This window comes from Neovison vison, chromosome 2 (assembly GCF_020171115.1).
Source record: "Neovison vison isolate M4711 chromosome 2, ASM_NN_V1, whole genome shotgun sequence".
NCBI classification, from domain to species: domain Eukaryota; kingdom Metazoa; phylum Chordata; class Mammalia; order Carnivora; family Mustelidae; genus Neogale; species Neogale vison.
The window spans coordinates 70,320,647-70,341,052 of record NC_058092.1 but is presented as its reverse complement, the minus strand read 5'-3'; the positions used below and the strand labels follow the sequence as shown (position 1 = coordinate 70,341,052).

At 36.1% G+C, this 20,406-nt stretch overlaps 1 protein-coding gene across 1 annotated transcript in view; it reads left to right on the top strand.

Moving 5' to 3' along the window:
* LOC122899136 (GTPase NRas-like) overlaps positions 1–20,406 on the top strand; it is a 53,811-nt gene that overhangs the window by 14,422 nt on the left and 18,983 nt on the right. The window contains 1 exon segment of the mRNA XM_044236773.1: positions 15,049–15,172. Within this exon segment, the coding sequence (XP_044092708.1) occupies positions 15,049–15,172 (124 nt within the window).

Here is a 20,406-nt window from a genome sequence, read left to right as displayed (position 1 = left end):
GGGGACTTTAATACTCCACTTACATCAATAGATAGATCTTCAAGACAAAAAGATCAATAAGGAGACATCTTTTTTTTTTTAAGATTTATTTATTTATTTAAGAGAGGGAGAGAGAGAGGGAGAGAGAGCACAGGCACATAGAGGAAGAGGGAGAAGGAGAAGCAGACTCCCTGCTGAGCAGGGAGCCGATGCAAGGCTCCATCCGAGAACCCCAGGATCATGACCTGAGCTGAACGGAGATACTTAACCGACTGAGCCACCCAGGTGCCCCAGGAGACATTAGTCTTAACATACTAGAATACATAGACTTAATAGATACATAGAGAATATTCCATTTCAAAATAACATAACACACATTTTCTCAGGTGGATACAGAACATTCTCCAGGATAGATCACAGGTTAGGCCACACACAAAACAAACAAAAAAACCACCTCTTTAAGACTGAAATTATCAAGCATCATTTCTGACCACAGTGGTATGAAACTAGGAATCAATTACAAAAAGAAAATTGGGGGAAAAACCCACAAATATGTGAAGATTAAACAATACGCTACTAAACAACTAATGGGTCAACAAAGAGATTTAAAAGGAAATAAAAAAACACCTTGAGACAAATGAAAGTAGAAACACAATATTTTAAAATCTATGTGATGTAGCAACAGCAGTTCTAAGAAGGAAGTTCCTAGTGACACAGGCTTATCTTAAGAACCAAGAAAAATCCCAAATAAACAATCTAACTTTACACCTAAAAGAACTAGAAATAAAGAAAAGAAAGAAAAAAAAAGTCTAAAGTTAGTAGAAGGAAAAGGATAATAAAGATCAGAACAGAAATATATGAAATAGACTAAAAAACATTAGAAAAAATCAACGGAACTAAAAGCAAATTCTTTGAAAAGAGAAACAAAATTGGCCAGACACATCAAAAGAAAAAGAGCCCAAATAAATCAGATCAGAAATGAAAGAGAAGTTACAATTGATACCACAGAAATACAAAGAATTACAAGACTAAATTGTATAATAATATACCAACAAATGGGACAACCTGGAAGAAACAGATAATTCCTATAAACACACAATCTTCTGAGACTGAATAATGAAGAAATAGAAAATCTGAATAGACCTTTAGTCAGTAATGAGATTGAATCAGTAAAAGGAAAAACAAAAACAGAAAACAGAACAAACCCACAACTTTCAACAAACAGAAGTCCAGGACCAGATAGCTTCACTGGTGAATTCTATCAAACATTCAACGTTAATACCTATTCTCAAATTATTCCCAAAAAATTGATGAGTAGGGACTACTTCCAAATTCATTTTACAAAGCCATCATTACCCTGATACCAAAACCAAAGACACCACAAAAAAAGCAAATTACAGGCCATTATCCCTGATGAACACAGGTACAAAATTCAACAATATATTAGCAAACCAAATTTAAAAAAAAATTAAAAGGTTCATACACCATGATGAAGTGAAATTTATTCCAGGGACATAAGGATAGTTCAACATTTGCAAGTCAATTGTGATTCATTATATTAACAGAATGAAATATAAAAATCACATGGTCATTTCAACAGATATTAAAAAAAAAAAAAGGCATCTGGAAAAATTTAACACCTATTTATGACCAAAACTGTCAACAAAGTTGGTACAGATACAGAGGAAATGTACCTCAACATAATAAAGGTCATATACAATGAACTCACAGTTAACATTACACTCAGCGATGAAAAGCTGAAAGCTTTTCCTCTAAGATCAGGAACAAGACAAGGATGCTCACTCTCACAACTTATATTCAACATGACATTGGAAGTCCTAGCCACAGCAGTCAGGAAAGAAAAAGAAATAAAAGGCATCCAAATTAGAAAGGAAAAAGTAAAACTATTATTATTTGCAGATGACATAATACCATAAATAAAAAAACCCCTAAAAACTCCACACAAAAACCCTGTTAGAACTAATAAAGGAATTCAGTAAAGTTGCAATATGCAAAATTAATATGCATTGGTTTTTAGTAATAATGAATCCTCAGAAAGAGACAGTAAGAAAACTCCTATTCAGAATTGCATCAAAAAGAACAAAATACTGCATTGGCCCCAGAGATAACTTCTATTCCTGTCTCTATTTTATGCTTATCACTAACTACCTTCTACGTGGGTTGTTTAGTTTTGCTTTGTTTTTTACTGGGGTTTGGGCTTGTTCTGTTTGTTCCCCCCCAGGAATCAGGTCGCATATCTAGGTTTTATCTGCCAACTTCCTACAGGTTGGGAGGCCTGTGAGCCACAGAGCAGTAAATAGATAGATGCAGCCTGATATGCTTGGTTCTATCTGTCCTGTAACAGGAGTTTCTCAGCTGTGAAGTTGGAATTAAGGCTTCTTAAAAAATACTGACCCTATGCTTTTCTGAGAAAGAGTAATGTACATTCTCACAAGGCTGTTGTGTAACTGGAGGACTGTCTGGAGGCCTGTTCTCATTGTGAAGAACCAAGGATTATTGCTAAATTTTGGAAAATTTCTAATATGTATCCTTCCTATCAGGAGAAAGAAAACAAAAATCTTTAAAAAATTATATATATATATATATATATATATTTTTTTTTTTTAAAAAAGCTTAGAAATAAATTTGTCAAGGAAGTGAAAGACCTGTACTCTGAGAACTACAAAGTACTGATAAAAGAAATTGAAGAAAACACAAATAAATGTAAAGATATAGCATGCTCATGGACAGAAAGAATTAATATTATTAAGAAGTCCGTACTACCCAAGGCAATTTACAGATTGAATAAAATCCTTATCAATATAACAATGGTATTTTTCAAATAACTAGAACAAAAAAATCCTGAAATGTGTAGGGAACCATAAAAGACCCTGAATAGCCAAAGCAGTCTTGAGAAGAACAAAAATGGAGGTCTGATTTTAAACTATACTACAAAGCTGTAGGAATCAAAACAGTATGGTACTGGCACAAAAACAGATATGTGACTCAATGGAAAAGAATAGAGAGCCCAGAGATAACCCGTGCATATATGGTCATTTAATCTATGAGGAAGCAGGCAAGAATGTGCATTGGGAAAAAGAAACCTCTTCGATAAACAGTGTAGGGAAAACTAGACAGCTACATACAAAAGAATGAAATTGGACCACTATCTTACACCATATATAAAAAGTAACTCCAAATGAATTAAAGACTTAAATGTAAGACCTAAAGCCATAAAACTCCTAGCAGAAAGCATAGGTATAAGCTCCTTGACATCAGTTTTAGCACTATGTTTTTGAACTTGATCCCACATGCAAGGGCAAGAACTTTAACAATGTAGTACAAAGAGCAGGAGCTATGGTTTCAATATATCTCCACTTTAATCTCAGTTATGTGATTTGTAAGCACAGTAACCTTGGACCCGTTTTGTAACCCAAGCCTCAATTCCCTCAACTGCAAATGGGAAAAATAGTGTCAATCACAAAGCTTGACATGAAAAGTAAATTAGCTTCTTTATTCAAAAATAATAGATGTGGGCATTCAAGAACTCTTAGACTCTTCCCTTGCCCCCAACATCCCCCTAAACACAAAATTACAAATGGTCCCTGACTTACAAAGGTTCAATTTACGATTTTTCAACTACACAATGGTGCAAAAGTGATTATGCATTCAGTAGAAATTGCATTTCAGATTTTGAATTCTGATCTTTTCCCAGGCTAGTGATATGAGGTATGATACCCTCATGCCCGTGCGATGATAGACAGTGGTAGGGAGCCCAAGCTCCTGGCCAACCATGTGATCAAAAGGGTAAAACATAAACACTTAACAACCATTCTCTACCTACACAATCATTCTGTTTTTCACTTTCAGTACAGTATTCAATAAATTACATGCGAGATTCTACACTTTATTTTAAAATATGTGTTAGATGATGTTGCCCAACTATAGGCTATGAAAGTATTCTTTTTTTTTTTTAAGATTTTATTTATTTATTTGACAGAGAGAGATCACAAGTAGTCGGAGAGGCAGGCAGAGAGAGAGATAGAAGGAAGCAGGCTCCCTGCTGAGCAGACAGCCCGATGCGGGACTCGATCCCAGGACCCTGAGATCATGACCTGAGCCGAAGGCAGTGGCTTAACCCACTGAGTCACCCAGGCACCCTCTTCTTTTTTTTTTTTTAAGACTGTATTTATTTATTTGAAAAAGAGTGACAGAAAGCACAGCAGAAGAGAGAGAGGGAGAAGGAGGTTTGCACCGAGCCGAGAGCCCAATGCAAGGCTCAATCTTAGGACCCTGAGATCATGACCAGATCTGAAGGCAGATGCTTGATGACTGAGCCACCCAGGTGCCCCCAGTGAAAATATTCTATACATTTAAGGTAGGGTAGTCTAAAGCTATGGTGTTCAGTAGGTTAGGCATATTAAATCCATTTTCGGCTTACAGTATTTTCAATTTAGGATTTATCAGGTTTACCACAATTTATCAGAACATAATCTGTAAACCAGGGAAGATGTGTATATAATTTAGCCTACTCATCTATTCATGCTGGCCTTTGAGACCACATAGTCTAGTTCTATGTAAACTCTTACAACTCATGTTATAGCATTCCTGTAAATGCATCTTAATATCATTCCACTTACTCCTTTCTATGAAGCCAATGTTCTACCCTCATTCAGTTTCAGATACCTCATCAATTTTTTTGATGATTCTTTGCATACGCTTTTGGTTCTACTAGGAATATTCTTCCTTATCCTTAACTACAAAATAAGCCCTTTAAATCCTTTAAAATCTGATTCAGTCTTAAGGATGTTTTTCTTGTCTCAGATAAACAAGTTTCATCCTTCCTCTATTCTTTCATATCCGGGACACTTCTAGAACACACATTGTGTTGTAATCTATTGATCTAAACACATAAATCATGAGCTACATTCTAAGTTAGAACAGTGACTGAATTTTCATGTCTCTGAATCTCAAATTTTCCTTATGATCTTGACATATAACATGTGCTCAATAAATATTCTCTGAACACATCAATACATGGATAAATAGTGTTAGTGAGACAAAGCACAAATGAAGGGACCAGCTGGAATTTCAGTCTGAAAGACCTAATTTCCAGGCTGAGACTTGCAAATTTCTAGCTGCATGAGGTCTTTGCCAAGTCACCTCATTTCTCTGTTTTAGTTTCCTCAACTGAAGGAAATCATGTCTTCCTGCCTGAATTGTTGGAATTAAATGACACTAAATACATGGAAGTAGTCTGTTAACTTTAAAATAGTCTGTACATTTACATTATATTACTTCTTTTGTTAAGGATTAGTAAAAGAAATTTTTATTTGAATAATTTGTTAAAATGATTTCCCAAAGCAAGCAGTGTCCATTTTGCAATACGCATTGAATGTATAAGAAGTTTTACCCGTGGACTCTGATCATGGGAGAGTGGGTAAGTGGGTTAGGAACAGCCTTGAAGGGAGGATAATTTTTGACCTTTCTGTAAAACACCTTTAATAAAGTGAATAAAGATTTGGGACCATAAAAGGCAAAACAGAAGAAGGGATATTCAAAGATGAGGAAAAGTGTTTTGTTTTGTCTTCCTGGCAAAGATTTCAAGTGAATGCTTCTTTACAAATATATTTTGTTTTTAATTATGTGACACACACACACAATTTTATAGATATTATTTTATTATATTCCTAGGTAGAAAAACTTTTAGTTATATATTCTTTTTTCCATTTCCCTAAGTCTCCAGGCCTCAATTCTCTCACCTCTAAAATGAAAGAAATAATATCAATCTCATATCACTTTGAGATTAAATGAAATAACACATAAATGTGCCTAGCATACGATAAAGACTACAGCAAACATTTTGTTATTTCCGGAAAAAATATTTTTTGATACTCAATCTACTCATTAAGTGGGGGTATTTCTCTGTATCAGAACTAAATGCAATCTTTCATTCTTAGCCATCTTTGTTTTTCTCACTGGGAGTGAAAAATAAAACTTAAGAGAAAACAATTCCAAAGTCTCTCATACGCAAGAAAGCAAGTCTTTGAAGTTACCTCACGGGACTCTAGAGATCTGAAATGAAAGTGGAGATAAACAAAGGAAGCTCAAAAAGAATGAGAGACAGAAAGCTATGGACAATACTGACAGACCATGGAAATTGGGGGGAAAAAGAGACAGAATTTATGATTGAAGCACACTGAATAATTCTGGTTTTGTTTTTGTCCCGAGGCTATAGATAGTTTGTCCTAAAGGAATAATGCATGATTTTCATTGTTCAAATGGTTAAGAATGTTTGGGTGACAGAGGAATGGGTTATTAGTTGAAGTAGAGACTTCATACGGTCCCAAGTGGGTTTTAGGTGTGAAATGGTTTAATTAGAAGTAATCTGGTTACAGAAATAATTCAGTTTGACTTTTTTGCAATAAAATAGCCCATTGGGGGAAAAAAGTCACTTCTTAAAATTGTTTAATTTTTTAAGGCAAAAGCAATTACAAATGACAAAAAACATATAATAAAAGATTTCACCTTACTAGCTATCAAACAATAAATAAATAAGATGGTGTTTAATTCTTTTTCACCTATGAGGGTGACAAAAATTACAATAAGTGGCTATACCTAATATTAGTAAAGAACAGGGAAGGTAAATACTTTTATTAAACACAGCTGTTAAGACTATACATGGAGATCAAGGAAAGAAGCATCAAAATCTGGATGGAGTGAGGCAGAATTCCGCAGTTGCTATCTAGGTATATTCTATTCTTTTTTAAGGAATTTATCTTAAGAAAATAAATTATGTCATAATCACTCAATAGCATAAAAACAATATTGCATAAGAATATCTAGCATAATGAATAGAGAAATGTTTATAATTCCATGTTTTAAAAACAGTTTTTCAATGCATGTAAAACATTTATGTACATGCACTCCTATCAACATTGTCTGGTTATGGATAGAAATGAACCAGTTGATAAGAACCTATTTTTGAGTGATGGGAATACCCATGATTTTTCTCCACTTTGCTTGCTCCCTTTCTCTGCCAACAATTCCTACTATGAAAATGAGTAACTTCTGTAATCATGAAAACACTGTTTTTCATAATGAAAGTATGTTTTCTTTTTCAACCTAGTCTTTACATCCTACTTCAAAATCAGCTTTTATTACTTTTACTTTAACATGATCATGTAGCTTATTTCTGTAGATTTCAGATCCCTATTCTAGATCCGAAAACAGGGTTGGGTTGAGAGCATCCCAAGTAAATTTTTTTCATAAACTAAGAACCAAAGCCCGTTTTTAGTCATTCAAATAAGGAAGGGATTGTACACTGGGGCGGCGGGGGGGGAGGGGAGCTATCAATTTTTGCAGAAGTTGTTGGGTTTTGAAGATTTTAATGGGGACCGTAGAAAGAAGCACAAAAAAAAAAAATAGTAAGAACAAGAGTCTGCAGTGTGTCAATGAAAGGACAAGGGATGCAAAGCGACAACATAATGAAATGTGACGTGTCTCTGCAATGACATGTCAAGCTTGTACAATTCAAAGGCCAGGGTTTGTCTAAACCCTTGGCAAAAGCATGGTTTCAGTTAGTTGCTTGTAAGGGACCTACAACATTAAAAATAATGTTTATTAACAAAATGGTTTCACTATGGGAAAATCTTCCTGTGACATATATTACCAATGGAAAAGAATGGTTTGAATTGCAATTCTATAAATGAAGTAGACCCCCCAAGGACTGCATTCCAATAAGGAAGCTTCAAAGTAAAAGAAGACACCATCATTTCTGTCTTTTCAGCGCCTATATTCAAATGTTCTTTCAGTCTGATAACTACATCTGTTTACTGTCCTATCTGTTTTACTTGGAGGGCAAGAAATCCTGGAAGCTTTGCTTTTCTGATTATTTGCCTTCCATCGCGTTACTCTAAAATCAAACACTATTGTGCCAATTTTAGTATTGGTTCTTCAGGTTTTTGTTTGTTTTTGCTTTAACATTTAAAAAAACTATATGAGAGATGAAGCGATGCTTTCTTTTTTCACTTGTACATTAATGTTACAGCTTTTTTTTATAGTTGCTTTATAAGAAAATGCCAGAACTCCATCAAATGATAAATAGATACACATTTTTCCCATTCTCCTTACCATCGATATTCACAGAAGTTTCATTGTTTCCCAAAATATAACACTTTGTTGAAACCACTAAAGTTAGTGACTTTTTCATTCACTTTTTGTTTTCTACAGATATCTTGTAATACGGGCTCTGGATATTAAAGCAAATACTGCACATTTTCAAAAATCCATATGAGAATTATCCGTGTTTAAGTTCTTGGAAACATCCTTCCCACTTTTTATTTGTTTAATGTGGTCTTAAAAGTATATGTAACAGACCACAAGGAACATGTTTCTTAAGAGTACCTACATTAAATACTCAGAAGTGAGTAGGTAATGCTATGCAGATGTTGTCATGGTAAATACTCATGATAACATACTTGAAAATGGCCAGAACTCAAGTTTCGATCTAGGCCAGTCGGACTTAAATTACTGGCTGTTATTTTTCAAAACATTTTCCTTTATTTTAGTCTTAATGAATAAATGTTTTCAGATCTGATACAATAATGTTTGAATTCTGTTGAAACCACAATTTTCTTCTATTCCACACCCACCACAAATGGTATGAAGGCAGAACGAGGCTGTTGTGCTTCTCTACCGATCTCCCTTCAGTACACTGACATGGTTTAGGTTATTTTTCTCACAGCTTCAAGTTGGTCTGCTAGAGAAATCTCATAAAAGTAGTCTGGAACTGTTTCCTAAAAGAGAAGGTCTTTTCTCTTTAAATGGTTTTGGAACCAGTTATTTATTGGGAAAACAGAATGGAATACTAACTAAATGCAGAGTTGCATTTAATTCATGACAGACTTCCTCTTTCACAGAAAAAAAAAAAAACATATTTTTTTAAAATCACTGGACAATAAAGCCACCAACATTCTACCTTCCTGAATCTTTTATAGCTGAAATGGAATTACTAGACTCACGTTTGTGCTTCTTTAACACTGTCAAGCAAAAGGAGATGGAAAAAAATCTCAAGACGTCTGTTGCTTAAATACTGACATTCTATTATAGCTTGAAACTCATATTTGCAGTTATCAGCTAAAGGGTTCCTTGGGGATCTTAAATGCAGCTAATACTCATCCCCGAAGTATAAAACTAGAAGTTCTTATGGTCAGGCTCTAAGGTATCTGCTGGATGGAAAATCTCAAAGCTCCTGGGTTATTCTCCTAGCCTTTGCTCGGTCTCAAGATAGAGTAAATAGCCTTGCTTAAACTTACTACAGACTTTGTATCCTCGATTAAGCCTCATAATGGGCAAGGACCTCAGCTGTTTTTTTTTGCTTTGTTTTTTTTTTAAAGATTTTATTTATTTGTCAGAGAGAGAGAGGGCGAGAGAGCAAGCACAGGCAGACAGAATGGCGGGCAGAGGCAGGAGGAGAAGCAGGCTCCCCGCCAAACAAGGAGCCCGATGCAGAACTTGATCCCAGAACGCTGGGATCATGACCTGAGCCGAAGGCAGCTGCTTAACCAACTGAGCCACCCAGGCGTCCCAGGACCTCAGCTGTTTTGACTCTTAAATAGGATTCATGTGTCTTTATACATGTCAAGGCATATAGATTATTGATTTACTGCTTTGAATTGCTTGCTGTTTTACATTGCTTATGAAATATAATATGGCATGATACATATTTCTTCTTCTTACCTGATATAGTGCTCAGCACACAGCAAGTACTCAGTAAATGTTTGCTATTGTTGATGGTGTTCTGTACCTTACTCTTACCTTCATTTCAGGGTGTATGTTAGAGTTGACACACATTAACCTGCCTTATCTAAAATGAATGCTTTTCTCTTGCCTTTAGTGATAGCGTGCTGTTAACAGCATGCTCTGTTACCTAATATAATATGTGAAGTTTAATCACCAAAAGTAGCTACTTCAGAATACACCTAGAGGAATGACCTGATTAATGGGACTTATTCCCAAAGCGAAAGTTATACCATCAACAAATTCTAAAATGCAGAATATGAGTTTACGTGAGCAACAAGCTTCAGAATACAAGTCCTCATTCTGTTACTTATTTTGTTCAATCACCTGTGAAGAGAGCCTTAATCTGTGATTGTTTATGACAAAACATATTATAGTATGTTTAGGTCCTTCAACTTTAGCACGTGTAGCAGTCAGTCACTTTGTCCTGGGCAATCAGTGCTTGTGAAAAGCAGCTGAAATATTTCCTTTCACATGAATGCAAAAGTCCTCCCAAAGAATCCCCTCTGGGAATGTGCACAATAATATCAGAACATGGGCTAGCTTGAAGTCACAAATGCTGACAGTTCCTGCCTTTGGGGACAAAGAGACAGTGGAGACTTCCTGACAAATGCTGTACTTGACTTACTTCCCCCTTATCTGTTCACAGAACAAGTGTCACACAAGGGATTAGGAAGTCAATGTCGATTTCCCTATTCAAATACTCTAGGTATTAGGCTGAGTTCCAAGACGGAAAGAACCAATCACCTACTAATGCTTCTTGGCCTGTCAGGCCCAGAGTAGCTCAACCCTGTAGTTAAAAGTGGTATATAACATCAAGGCATTGGTTTCTAGCACAAAATAAAATTGATGTATTCAGAAAACAACCAGTAGGCAAGATTGCTGAATTGACGCAGGAAGAAGAAATTTCTACAGATATGTTACTTAGTGATCATTTTTAGAATGCATCGTAGAAAGTTGCTTTGCTTCGTTTGGTTTTCTATAGAAAAACTAAAACAGACATAATAAAGTAGAATGTAGGACTCCACAGACTCCTCTAAGCAGCCTGGTAGCCCAGACATCCAAGGTAGTCAATTCCATTCTCCTGGCCCATTGCTACTAAAAATGTGCACCAGAAACTGCAGAAACCTACATCAGGACGGGAATTGTTGTTGTTGACGGAATGCCAGCAAATAATACCATGGTTTCTTTCTGATGGCCAGTAATTTCACAGGGTTTTACGTATTGCAGGGATAAAGGCTTTTCTTTTTGATGAAACTCATCCATTCTGTAAGACTTACGTTGTACAAATTTCCCTGAGAAAAATTAGATGGAAGTATGGTAACTTACACTTCTTTCCCAAGTGTATTTGGAAATGCAACAGATTTAGAAACCGAGGAAATACTTACCATATGTTGGGCAGGATGGGGAGGGATGAAATGAAATTGGATGTTTTTCATATGGGAATCTAGTTTTGCTTGAGTTAGTGTAAAAAACATGGAAAAGCCAGTACATTTGTCTATTTCATTTAAAATATCTTTTTATTTTACATAAACCTGCTCTTAAACTTGTACTGAGCAGTCCTATAAATTTTCACATTTTATTATATCAAACCAACACATATAAAAATTCCTCTATGGGAATGAGCATCTGAAAAACAGTGTATATGGGCCTGCCCTTCCAATATGTGTTACTAATTAGAACCAAACAAATAATGGCTTCAGAATTTTTTTAAACACAGGTGTAATGCAAAATCAAAAGCACTCCAGGCAGAAGATTACTCTAATCAGAAGATTACTACATTTCTTTGATTTCTGCCCATGTGAGAACTCCTGCAGTGGTGAAGGTCTTGATAATATGAATGCCCACATAGCTAATTCACAGAACCTTGGTGTGGAACTCCCTAATTCAAGAACCCCAAGGAAATACTGGCTTCCCCGGTGAAAAAGCCATAAAATGACTGTTTATTTAAATGAGTTAATCTCCACCTCTTTAAAAGTATCTATGGGATTCTCATTGTGAAGCCTGTGCTTTCTTCAAGGTATTGGCTCTTTCACAAAACAAAAATCCACTCGTTTTGAGTAGGTGCCTAATAGTTCCAGAGCATTACACTTTTAATTACCTTTATTTAAATAACAAGCAATTTTATTAAATAGTTAAAGGCACAGCTTCTCAAATGCTTTCCCATTTCTAAACCTTTTCTTATTCCAATGAATTGGCTTGAGACATGTAACTTGGATGAAAATATTTCAGTCTGTAAACTCCTTACTAATGGTTAACACACTGCCCATTTGATGCCTCGCCTGACACTCAGATAAGACATTATCTGACTTCATTACCACTACACTCACCTATTTTATCAGATAAGTTGAGCTTCAGTAATTCAGACAATGATTAGATGAAGAGCAAAACAGCCCCCAGCAATTAAGAAGCATATTTAAAAGCACTTTAGACCAAATGTACCTCTTGCAGGACCTTTTTTTTCTTCATTCTCTTTAGAGCATTTTCAAGACTCGGTCTATAATTGAAAGAAAATTTAATCCTGCATTAACCATATAATCATTTTGCAAACTAGGTTCTGGAACTCCTCTTTATTAAAGTGGGTTAGTCCAGAATTTGTGGATTAATGATTTCAGACCCTATTTAAAATCTTGTAGACTTAGCATACTGCACAAAGTCTCTATTTTCCTTATGGTTAAATCACCGGAATACTAATTCTCGGCATTTAGCAGCTTCCTTTTAAAAGCACAAAGTGTTACAAGAACTCTAGCAAAAGAGAGTGAAAACTGTATTGCAAAGCGAAGGAAGTATATTCCTGTTTCCTATTCAGCCATCAGATAATATAGAAACAAACCCATAGCTATTAGGCAGGCTTCTTGACCATGAGGTAAATCAAGCAAGCTCTCCTAAAGCTGCAAGGATAAGGGTGCAAGGAATTAGGTGCTGTATTTAAGATAGTGTTTATTTGAGTAATAATGCCAACATAGTATTTTATTCTTAATTAAAAGAATTGTTCTATATTTTGTTGTTGTAGAAAAACGAGTAAAAAATAATAGTAGCAGTAACATATTTGCATAGTTATTTGTATTTTTAAAAAGCTCCTTTGCATGCTTTCTCTCATTAAAAATTTCTAATAAGTTTCCAAAGTGTTATGTCAGTAGATGTTTTGCATATATACAGTGATAAATATCCAAGGAAAATTGCTGTCTTAAAGAAAAGAAAAAAATATATCGGCTCACGAAACATACTAAAAAAAGAAATTGGCTTCAAGCATTTGAATTCAGGGATTGGAGATGAAGTGTCACCAATGCCCCTTCCTGCCAACTCTTTTCCTCTCAAGGATCTCTTCCTTCTCAAAAGGGATCACTCCAAACAGGGGCAAGATGGCCATGGCAACTGAAATCAAAATGTTCCCCTTGCTCAGAGTCTCAGAAAAAGGGAATTTTCTTGATGGTTAGATTCAGCAAAAGTCCTAGGATGGCATTAATTGGTTTAGCCTGCTACAAATGTCTGTTCTTGTACCAGTTGCTGGTGCCATCCCTGATTGCTCAACCCATGTGTCTACTTTGAGAGAATCCCATCAACTTCTCTCAAACCATCTGAACTAAAACAAATAAACAAAGCAAGCAAACAAACAAGCACCTGAACTGATGAATTTACTGTGGGACAGGTGATGACAGGTGTGGGGCAGAAGTTGGAAGGAAGCAGGTGTGGTTCTCTAAGAAAGGGGGTCCAGGGCAGACAGGCTTATACCCACTGCTGGTATTTTACGCTTCTCTTTTACAGACGAGAGAGCTGAGAGCAAAAGAGATTAGGTATTTTCACTGTGTTTTCAAACTCCTTAAAATAATTTAAAACTGTGAGTTATCTTACTGAAAGAATACTCCGTTGCTTCATTTTATCAGTGAGAAAAGTAAGGCCTTCATGGAGAGGTAGTTTGAAAGTTATAAAATAAAAACATGAGCTCAGGTTTCTTGATGTCTACTTGTGTGCTCTTCCCATCATTCCAGACTATTACTTATATTTCTCTTTTTCAGAATTAATAACCCACAATTGTATAGGTACTGAGCCCATATTTGCCAATACTCTCTACTTTCACTGTGCTATAGTTCTGGGCTTTATAAGAGATTATAGAACTTTCCCAAAGTGTAAGACTGTTTGTCCCTGAGCTGATATTTTGAGTGTGAATATTTTTTTTTTCATGATCAGTAATTAAAGGATAAGATCTTTATGTGCTGAATAACATATGATAGCTTTAACTGTTCTTGTGAGATTTTTCATATCTAGAACAGAAGTGAATTATGTCAAAAGAGAAACTGAAGATTTTCTTTTGCAGCCAAAATCATCTAATAGCAGTATCTATTAACACTGTGAGATTTTTTCAGGTCTTTCTCCTCTGGGCGGAGCACCAACTCTGCTATCCTGCCATCTACCAGGAATCTGTATCAAGAGGGTGCTTAACAACAAGATGATATCCTCTTGTGGGATTTACAGCATAGTTCTTGAAAGGAACCTCTTCCTATATTTCAGATCCAAAGATGCTTCTGATCCTAAAACCATTCATTTCCACCTCTCTTCAATCATGAATCATGGCCTTACTCACATGAAAACATCCCGCTGCCTCAGGAACACTTCGTGCTTGCAGAGGGGCTGGGCTGAACCTAATCTGCATTCTCCATTGACAGCTCTACTGATTCAGAAGGAAGCTCCTGGTCATATTTGGAGATATTATTTTGTTGAAGCATTACCCTAAGAATATATCCTTGATAACTAAACCAAGTTCATGACACACTGGAAAAGAAAAGAACAACTTTTAACTTTTAACTTTCTTGTAGCTAGGAGTCCTTGTAGGAGAGGATCTGACTTTGTTGGGAAAATTCTTTGGTGTGTCTTTGGGAGCAGATGGGTAAAAGGAGATAAGAGAAGAGATGGCGTGGTATGTGCAGCCATTCATGAAGGGGAGAATTCATTCCTTTTTTGAGATTCCCCAAATCACCTAGAAAATCAGCATTACGGAATGCTCTGTGATGTCATGTGTGTATATTTATGTGTGTGTCTGTGTATGCATATATGCACAGTGAGGTGGATGTGCTGTGATGGAAAATAGCATACACAAAATCAAGAGGAAGAATGTAAAGAAAAAATTGTTGAGGATGTAAACTCTTTGAAAACCACAGAAATTCTGAGAAGGCCAGAGGCCCCTCACAAGTGGGAGAGCTGGGACTCTGACCAGGTGTAGCCAGAGAGGATCCTAACCTTCCTACCTCATAATTTTCTGATTGTCTAAAGGGACTATGTATTTGGCCCACACATCTACAGTCTGAACATCTGCAACCCCCTATCCTATAAGGTCCACGCTCTATTAGAAAGAAACTTTTGTAAAGCTCTTGAAACTGTTGGGCTATCTCTCATGGTAAGTAACAAAACCTGAAACAATGATGTTTAAAGAACAGATCATTTTCATGTAAGAGGAAATCAGATTCATGGGGTTAGTGCTGACTGATTCAGCAGCATAGCAATCTTCCCACTGGCTTCATTCTGACTCTCATTTTTTTCAAAGATTTATAATATATGGCAAAAGAAATAGAGGCTGCATGTTTCCTCATTCACAACCATGGGGGAGAGAAAAACCTTTCAAATTCACTCTGAAAAGAAAGAAAGAAAGAACTTTCCCAGGGGCCTTTCATAAACTGTACTACATGGCTTATTGGCCAGAAATGGTCATGTACCCATTACTAAACCAATTTTCTAGACCTACTCACTTCTAGATCGGGGGTCAATTCCCCCAACTACAGTCAAGCTACTTAATGGGGATATTAACACAACCACACCATCTCCAATACTGAGTATTATACTAGATAGCAGAGAAAACAGTCATACCCATAGCTTTCTGCCCAAGAAATTTCCAAATAACTGCAGGACAGGATTTCAACTGCTAAGACAAATAAGGAAACCTAACCACAAACCTGATTATTTTTTCAGTTCCAAATACTCTAAAGAATCCTACTCATAGTGAGTAGGACTGAGAAAGTGATTCTGAAATACTCCTTAAAAAAAAAAATTCATTTATTTATTTGAGAGGAGAAAGAGAGAGAGAGAGCATGAGATGGGGAAGGGCCAAGGGAGAAGCAGACTCCCTGCTGAGCAGGGAGACTGATGTGGGCCTTGATCCTGGGACTCTGGGATCATGACCTGAGTCAAAGGCAGATGCTTCGCTGACTGACCCTGAAATATTATTAGAAATCCTCTATGAATTAGCAATTTTTTGAGTTTTATAAATATATCTTTTAGGTATGCCAAATTGTTCAGTTTCTTTGCACCTTGATAAAACAAAGGGCTTCTCTGAATTGTTCACCTATAAAAATGACAGAGCTTAAACTTGAAACTTTGATATAAACAAGGAAATCAGGAATGTTCTTGTATATACCATCTTTCCTGCAGAAAAATGGTCCACAATGTAAAGGGAAGTCAAGATGAGCATTTTCCCTCTCACACATTTAGACTGCAATGCTTTTACAAGAGACCTCATCAGGAAGGATTATATAAATTTCTCTGAATATTTTCACAGACCAAAGAGGGAGTCTACTCAGTGAAAGTGCTGGGTAATGGTATGATCTCCAACAGAGAACACCTTCTCTGATGACCGTTGGCTGCACCCATGCGTTATGAGTTTGTTTATTTTTTAATTGCTCCACAGTTGTTCCAGAGTGTGAGAAGTCGAGTTCCATTGAGCTGGCACTTCTAGTTTTAATTTATGCATGAGTATGTACATTGTTTTTCTCCTGCAGTTCTCAAAGAATTTTATGGGCCATTACTGAGTGACTAAAATGGGTGCAGATTTTGCAAGCCTCTGCCAGAAGATGTTTATTACTGTCATCATTCTTAGGAAAATCATGTTCCAGCAGGTTCAGGCAGTGTGCAAAACGTGGCACATGTGTGAATTGGCCATTTCACACCGCTCTTACAATATTGTCAGTAATAATAAAACCAAGGGAAAGACCTTGGGGAGGGGGATAAGCTACACATTAATTTGGTCATGAAGCTTTGATATGTGATCTTTGTTAGACCCAGAGATGCAAAGTACAGCTTGTTTTGTAACCTTCTTACCAAGGGCTAAGGCAGTCGCTTTCTTTTAAAGGTTCCCACTTCTGAGGTTCCTATCTCATGAAACCTACATCTAGATTGTGATATCCTTGGAAGCTTCTGGATGATTCTCTCTCTCCATTTGTTTTGTTAATTTTGAAACACAACTTTCATGTGGCATCTAACACTGTAGTGATAAGAAAAGCAAAATTCATTGAAGATATTTCAAGTTATAGCATATCACTAGCTGCTAAATCTTGCCACAAATTCTTTCATGTTCACCTGCTCTCCTGGAATCCCTACCTTTTGAGAGATATGTTTTACCTTCTCTTGGGATGACTGTTTTGGGGGGTTGTGGACAGGGCTCATTTGAGAATTTGGGAAAAAATTCAGCTGAATATCTTCAGAAACAATATTTTTAGGAGATTATACTATATTGCTCCTATTTCTTCTCATGTTTAATCTTTCAGTGTCATTTCCTTTTTGATTTCTCAGAATGGTTCACATGATAAAGCCATTTTTATATATCTTCAGAAACACTTTCCATTTTTATATTCAATTATTTTATATAATGTATTTATTGTAATAATTAAGAATGGGGGGGCGCCTGGGTGGCTCAGTGGGTTGAGCCGCTGCCTTCGGCTCAGGTCATGATCTCGGGGTCCTGGGATCGAGTCCCACATCGGGCTCTCTGCTCGGCAGGGAGCCTGCTTCCTCCTCTCTCTCCCTCTGCCTGCCTCTCTGCCTACTTGTGATCTCTCTCTGTCAAACAAATAAAATCTTTAAAAAAAAAAAAAAAGAATGGGGGATACATGTTTAATATTACCCCACAAAGTTTGAGTCTTATTTCAAAAGGTCTAAATTTAAAACTCTCCTTGAAGTTCATGCCATTCATATAAGCATGAAGCATATACTGTTTTTGTTTTTTTTTATAACTATTTTTTTTCAATTTATTTATTTTCAGAAAAACATTATTCACTATTTTTTCACTACACCCAGTGCTCCATGCAAGCCGTGCCCTCTATAATACCCACCACCTGGTACCCCAACCTCCCACCCCCCCCCGCCACTTCAAACCCCTCAGATTGTTGGAAGGGGAAGTGAACCATGAGAGACTATGGACTCTGAAAAACAATCTGAGGGGTTTGAAGCATATACTGTTAACCTCAGTACCATGATTTGGGTTGAGGTTCCTAAGGAGGCCATATAAACAGTTCTTCTCCCTTCTCAGTTCTACAAATCAAGGTGGAGTGGGGGGAAGAGTGGTAGATGGGGCTTAAATATAACCTTTATTATTAGTAAAAGCTAAGTAAAAGAGAAATCCTTAAAATGAAAGTCAAATGGACTTGCTAAGTTTTTAGTTGAGTTAGAGACTTTATCCATGCAGTCAGACAGCTTGGACCAAGAGACCCCCTGCCTGCCCTTGGAGGTGCAAGAGGCAGCTTCTTCCAAAAAAAACCAAAACAACAACAACAACAACAAAAACCCATCCCCACAAACACACCAAAACCCCCCCCAATAGTATGGAATTGATTAAACTCTTTCCAAATTCAGTAAGAAAATCAGTAAAGAGGCAGAAAGAGACCTGCAAGACTTCAGGATAGGTCTTCCTCTTTAAAACCAGCAGTGTTAAACTGATTTTCCTCCCTAGTACTTTCACATAATCTTGGAGGCATGCATCTGAAAACTACAGCCAGTCTTCGTCTTATCTTTATTTATTTGTTTCCCATAGAAGCTATTGTCTTCATTTTCTGTGTGTGTACATTTTTTAAAAATCAGTCAGGTATTGAAGTTAACACAGGATTTCAAGTACTGTGTTTTAGAGAACATATTATATTGAAAACGACTCGTTATTTATCTGAAATTCAATTTTAACTGGGTGTCATGTATTTTTACTTGGTAAAATTGGCAATTCTAATTTCAAGGGATTTTATTTTGGTTGAAAAATATTAGAATTCATCATTTTTTGCTATCCTCATAAATTTCAACATGTTTTATCCTCAAAATTAATTGTTTTCCCCAGCTGCTTAAAAGCCATGATTATAGGACCTAAAACCATAAACCTCCTAGAAGAAAACATAGGCAGTAAGCTCTTTGACATAGGTCTTAAAAATTTTTTTGGACCAGTCTCCTCAGCCAAAGGCAACAAAAGCTAAAATAAACAAATGGAATTACCTCAAAACTAAAAAGCTTTTGCACAACAAAGGAAAATATCAACAGAACAAAAAGACAGTGGGAAAAGATATTTACAAATCATATATCCAAAAAGAGGTTAAAATACAAAATATATAAAGAACTCACATTACTTAATATCAAAAAAAAATCTGACTGAAATTGGGTAAAGAATCTGAATGGACATTTTTCCAAAGAAGACCTCCAGATGGCCAACATGCACATAACAATATGCTCAGCATCACTAATCATCAGAGAAATGCAAATCAAAACCATAATGAGATGTCACCTCACACCTGTCACACTGGTTATTATAAAAAAGTCAAGGAATAAGAAATATTGGTGAGGATGTGGAGAAAAGGGAATCCTCAAGCACTATTATTGGGAATATAAATTGGTGCAGCCACTAAGGAAAACAGTGTGGTGTTTGCTTAAAAAATTAAAAATAGAACTATCATACAATCTACCAATTCCACTTCTGGCCAGTTATCCAAAGAAAACAAAAACACCAGCTCAAAGAGATACATGCACCCCAATGTTCACTGCAGAATTATTTAATATAGTTAAGATATGGAAGCAACCTAAGTACTTATCAATAGATCAATAGATAAGGATGTGGTATACATATACAATGGAATATTACTTAGCCATAAGAAAGAATGGAATCTTCCCAGTTTAGACGAAGTAGATGTACCTTGAAATTATAATGCTAAGTGAAAAAAGTCACACAGAGAAAGACAAATACCACATGACTTCACTTATATGTGAACTCTAAAACCCAAAACAAATGAATGAAGAAAACAATTCACAGGTCCAGAAAATAAACCATTTGTTACCAGAGCAGGGGAGTTGGGGAGATAGGAAAAATAGGTGAAGGGAATCAATGGGTACAAAATTCCAGTTATAAAACAAATAAGTCATGAAGATATAATGTACAGCATATGGAACACAGTCATTAATATTGTAATAACTTTGTATGGTGGCAAAAGGTAACTAGACTTATGGGTATCATTTCATAAGTTATAAAATATCAAATCACTATGAAGTATACTTGAAACTAATAGGATATTGCATATCAATTATACTTCAGTTCTAAAAGGGCCACAGATTTGGAAGTTAGAGGTCATTACTATACTCTAAGCTCTAGGGGTGATTCCTGACAAGTCTAATTCTGTTGAGGTAACCCCATGTCACTTAAGATAGTGCTTGATTCCCATACCTAAAATTTTGCTCCAATCAGCATATAGCATTTCTTGGTTCACCAGGAATTTTTCTGGATGAACTTATGATCAATTTCAGGGGTCAGATTGATTCAAGATTCAAGAATTATGACATAAACACCTAGGAAAGAAGATTTTTAAATTTTTCAGAGAATTACTTATAGTCAGCTTT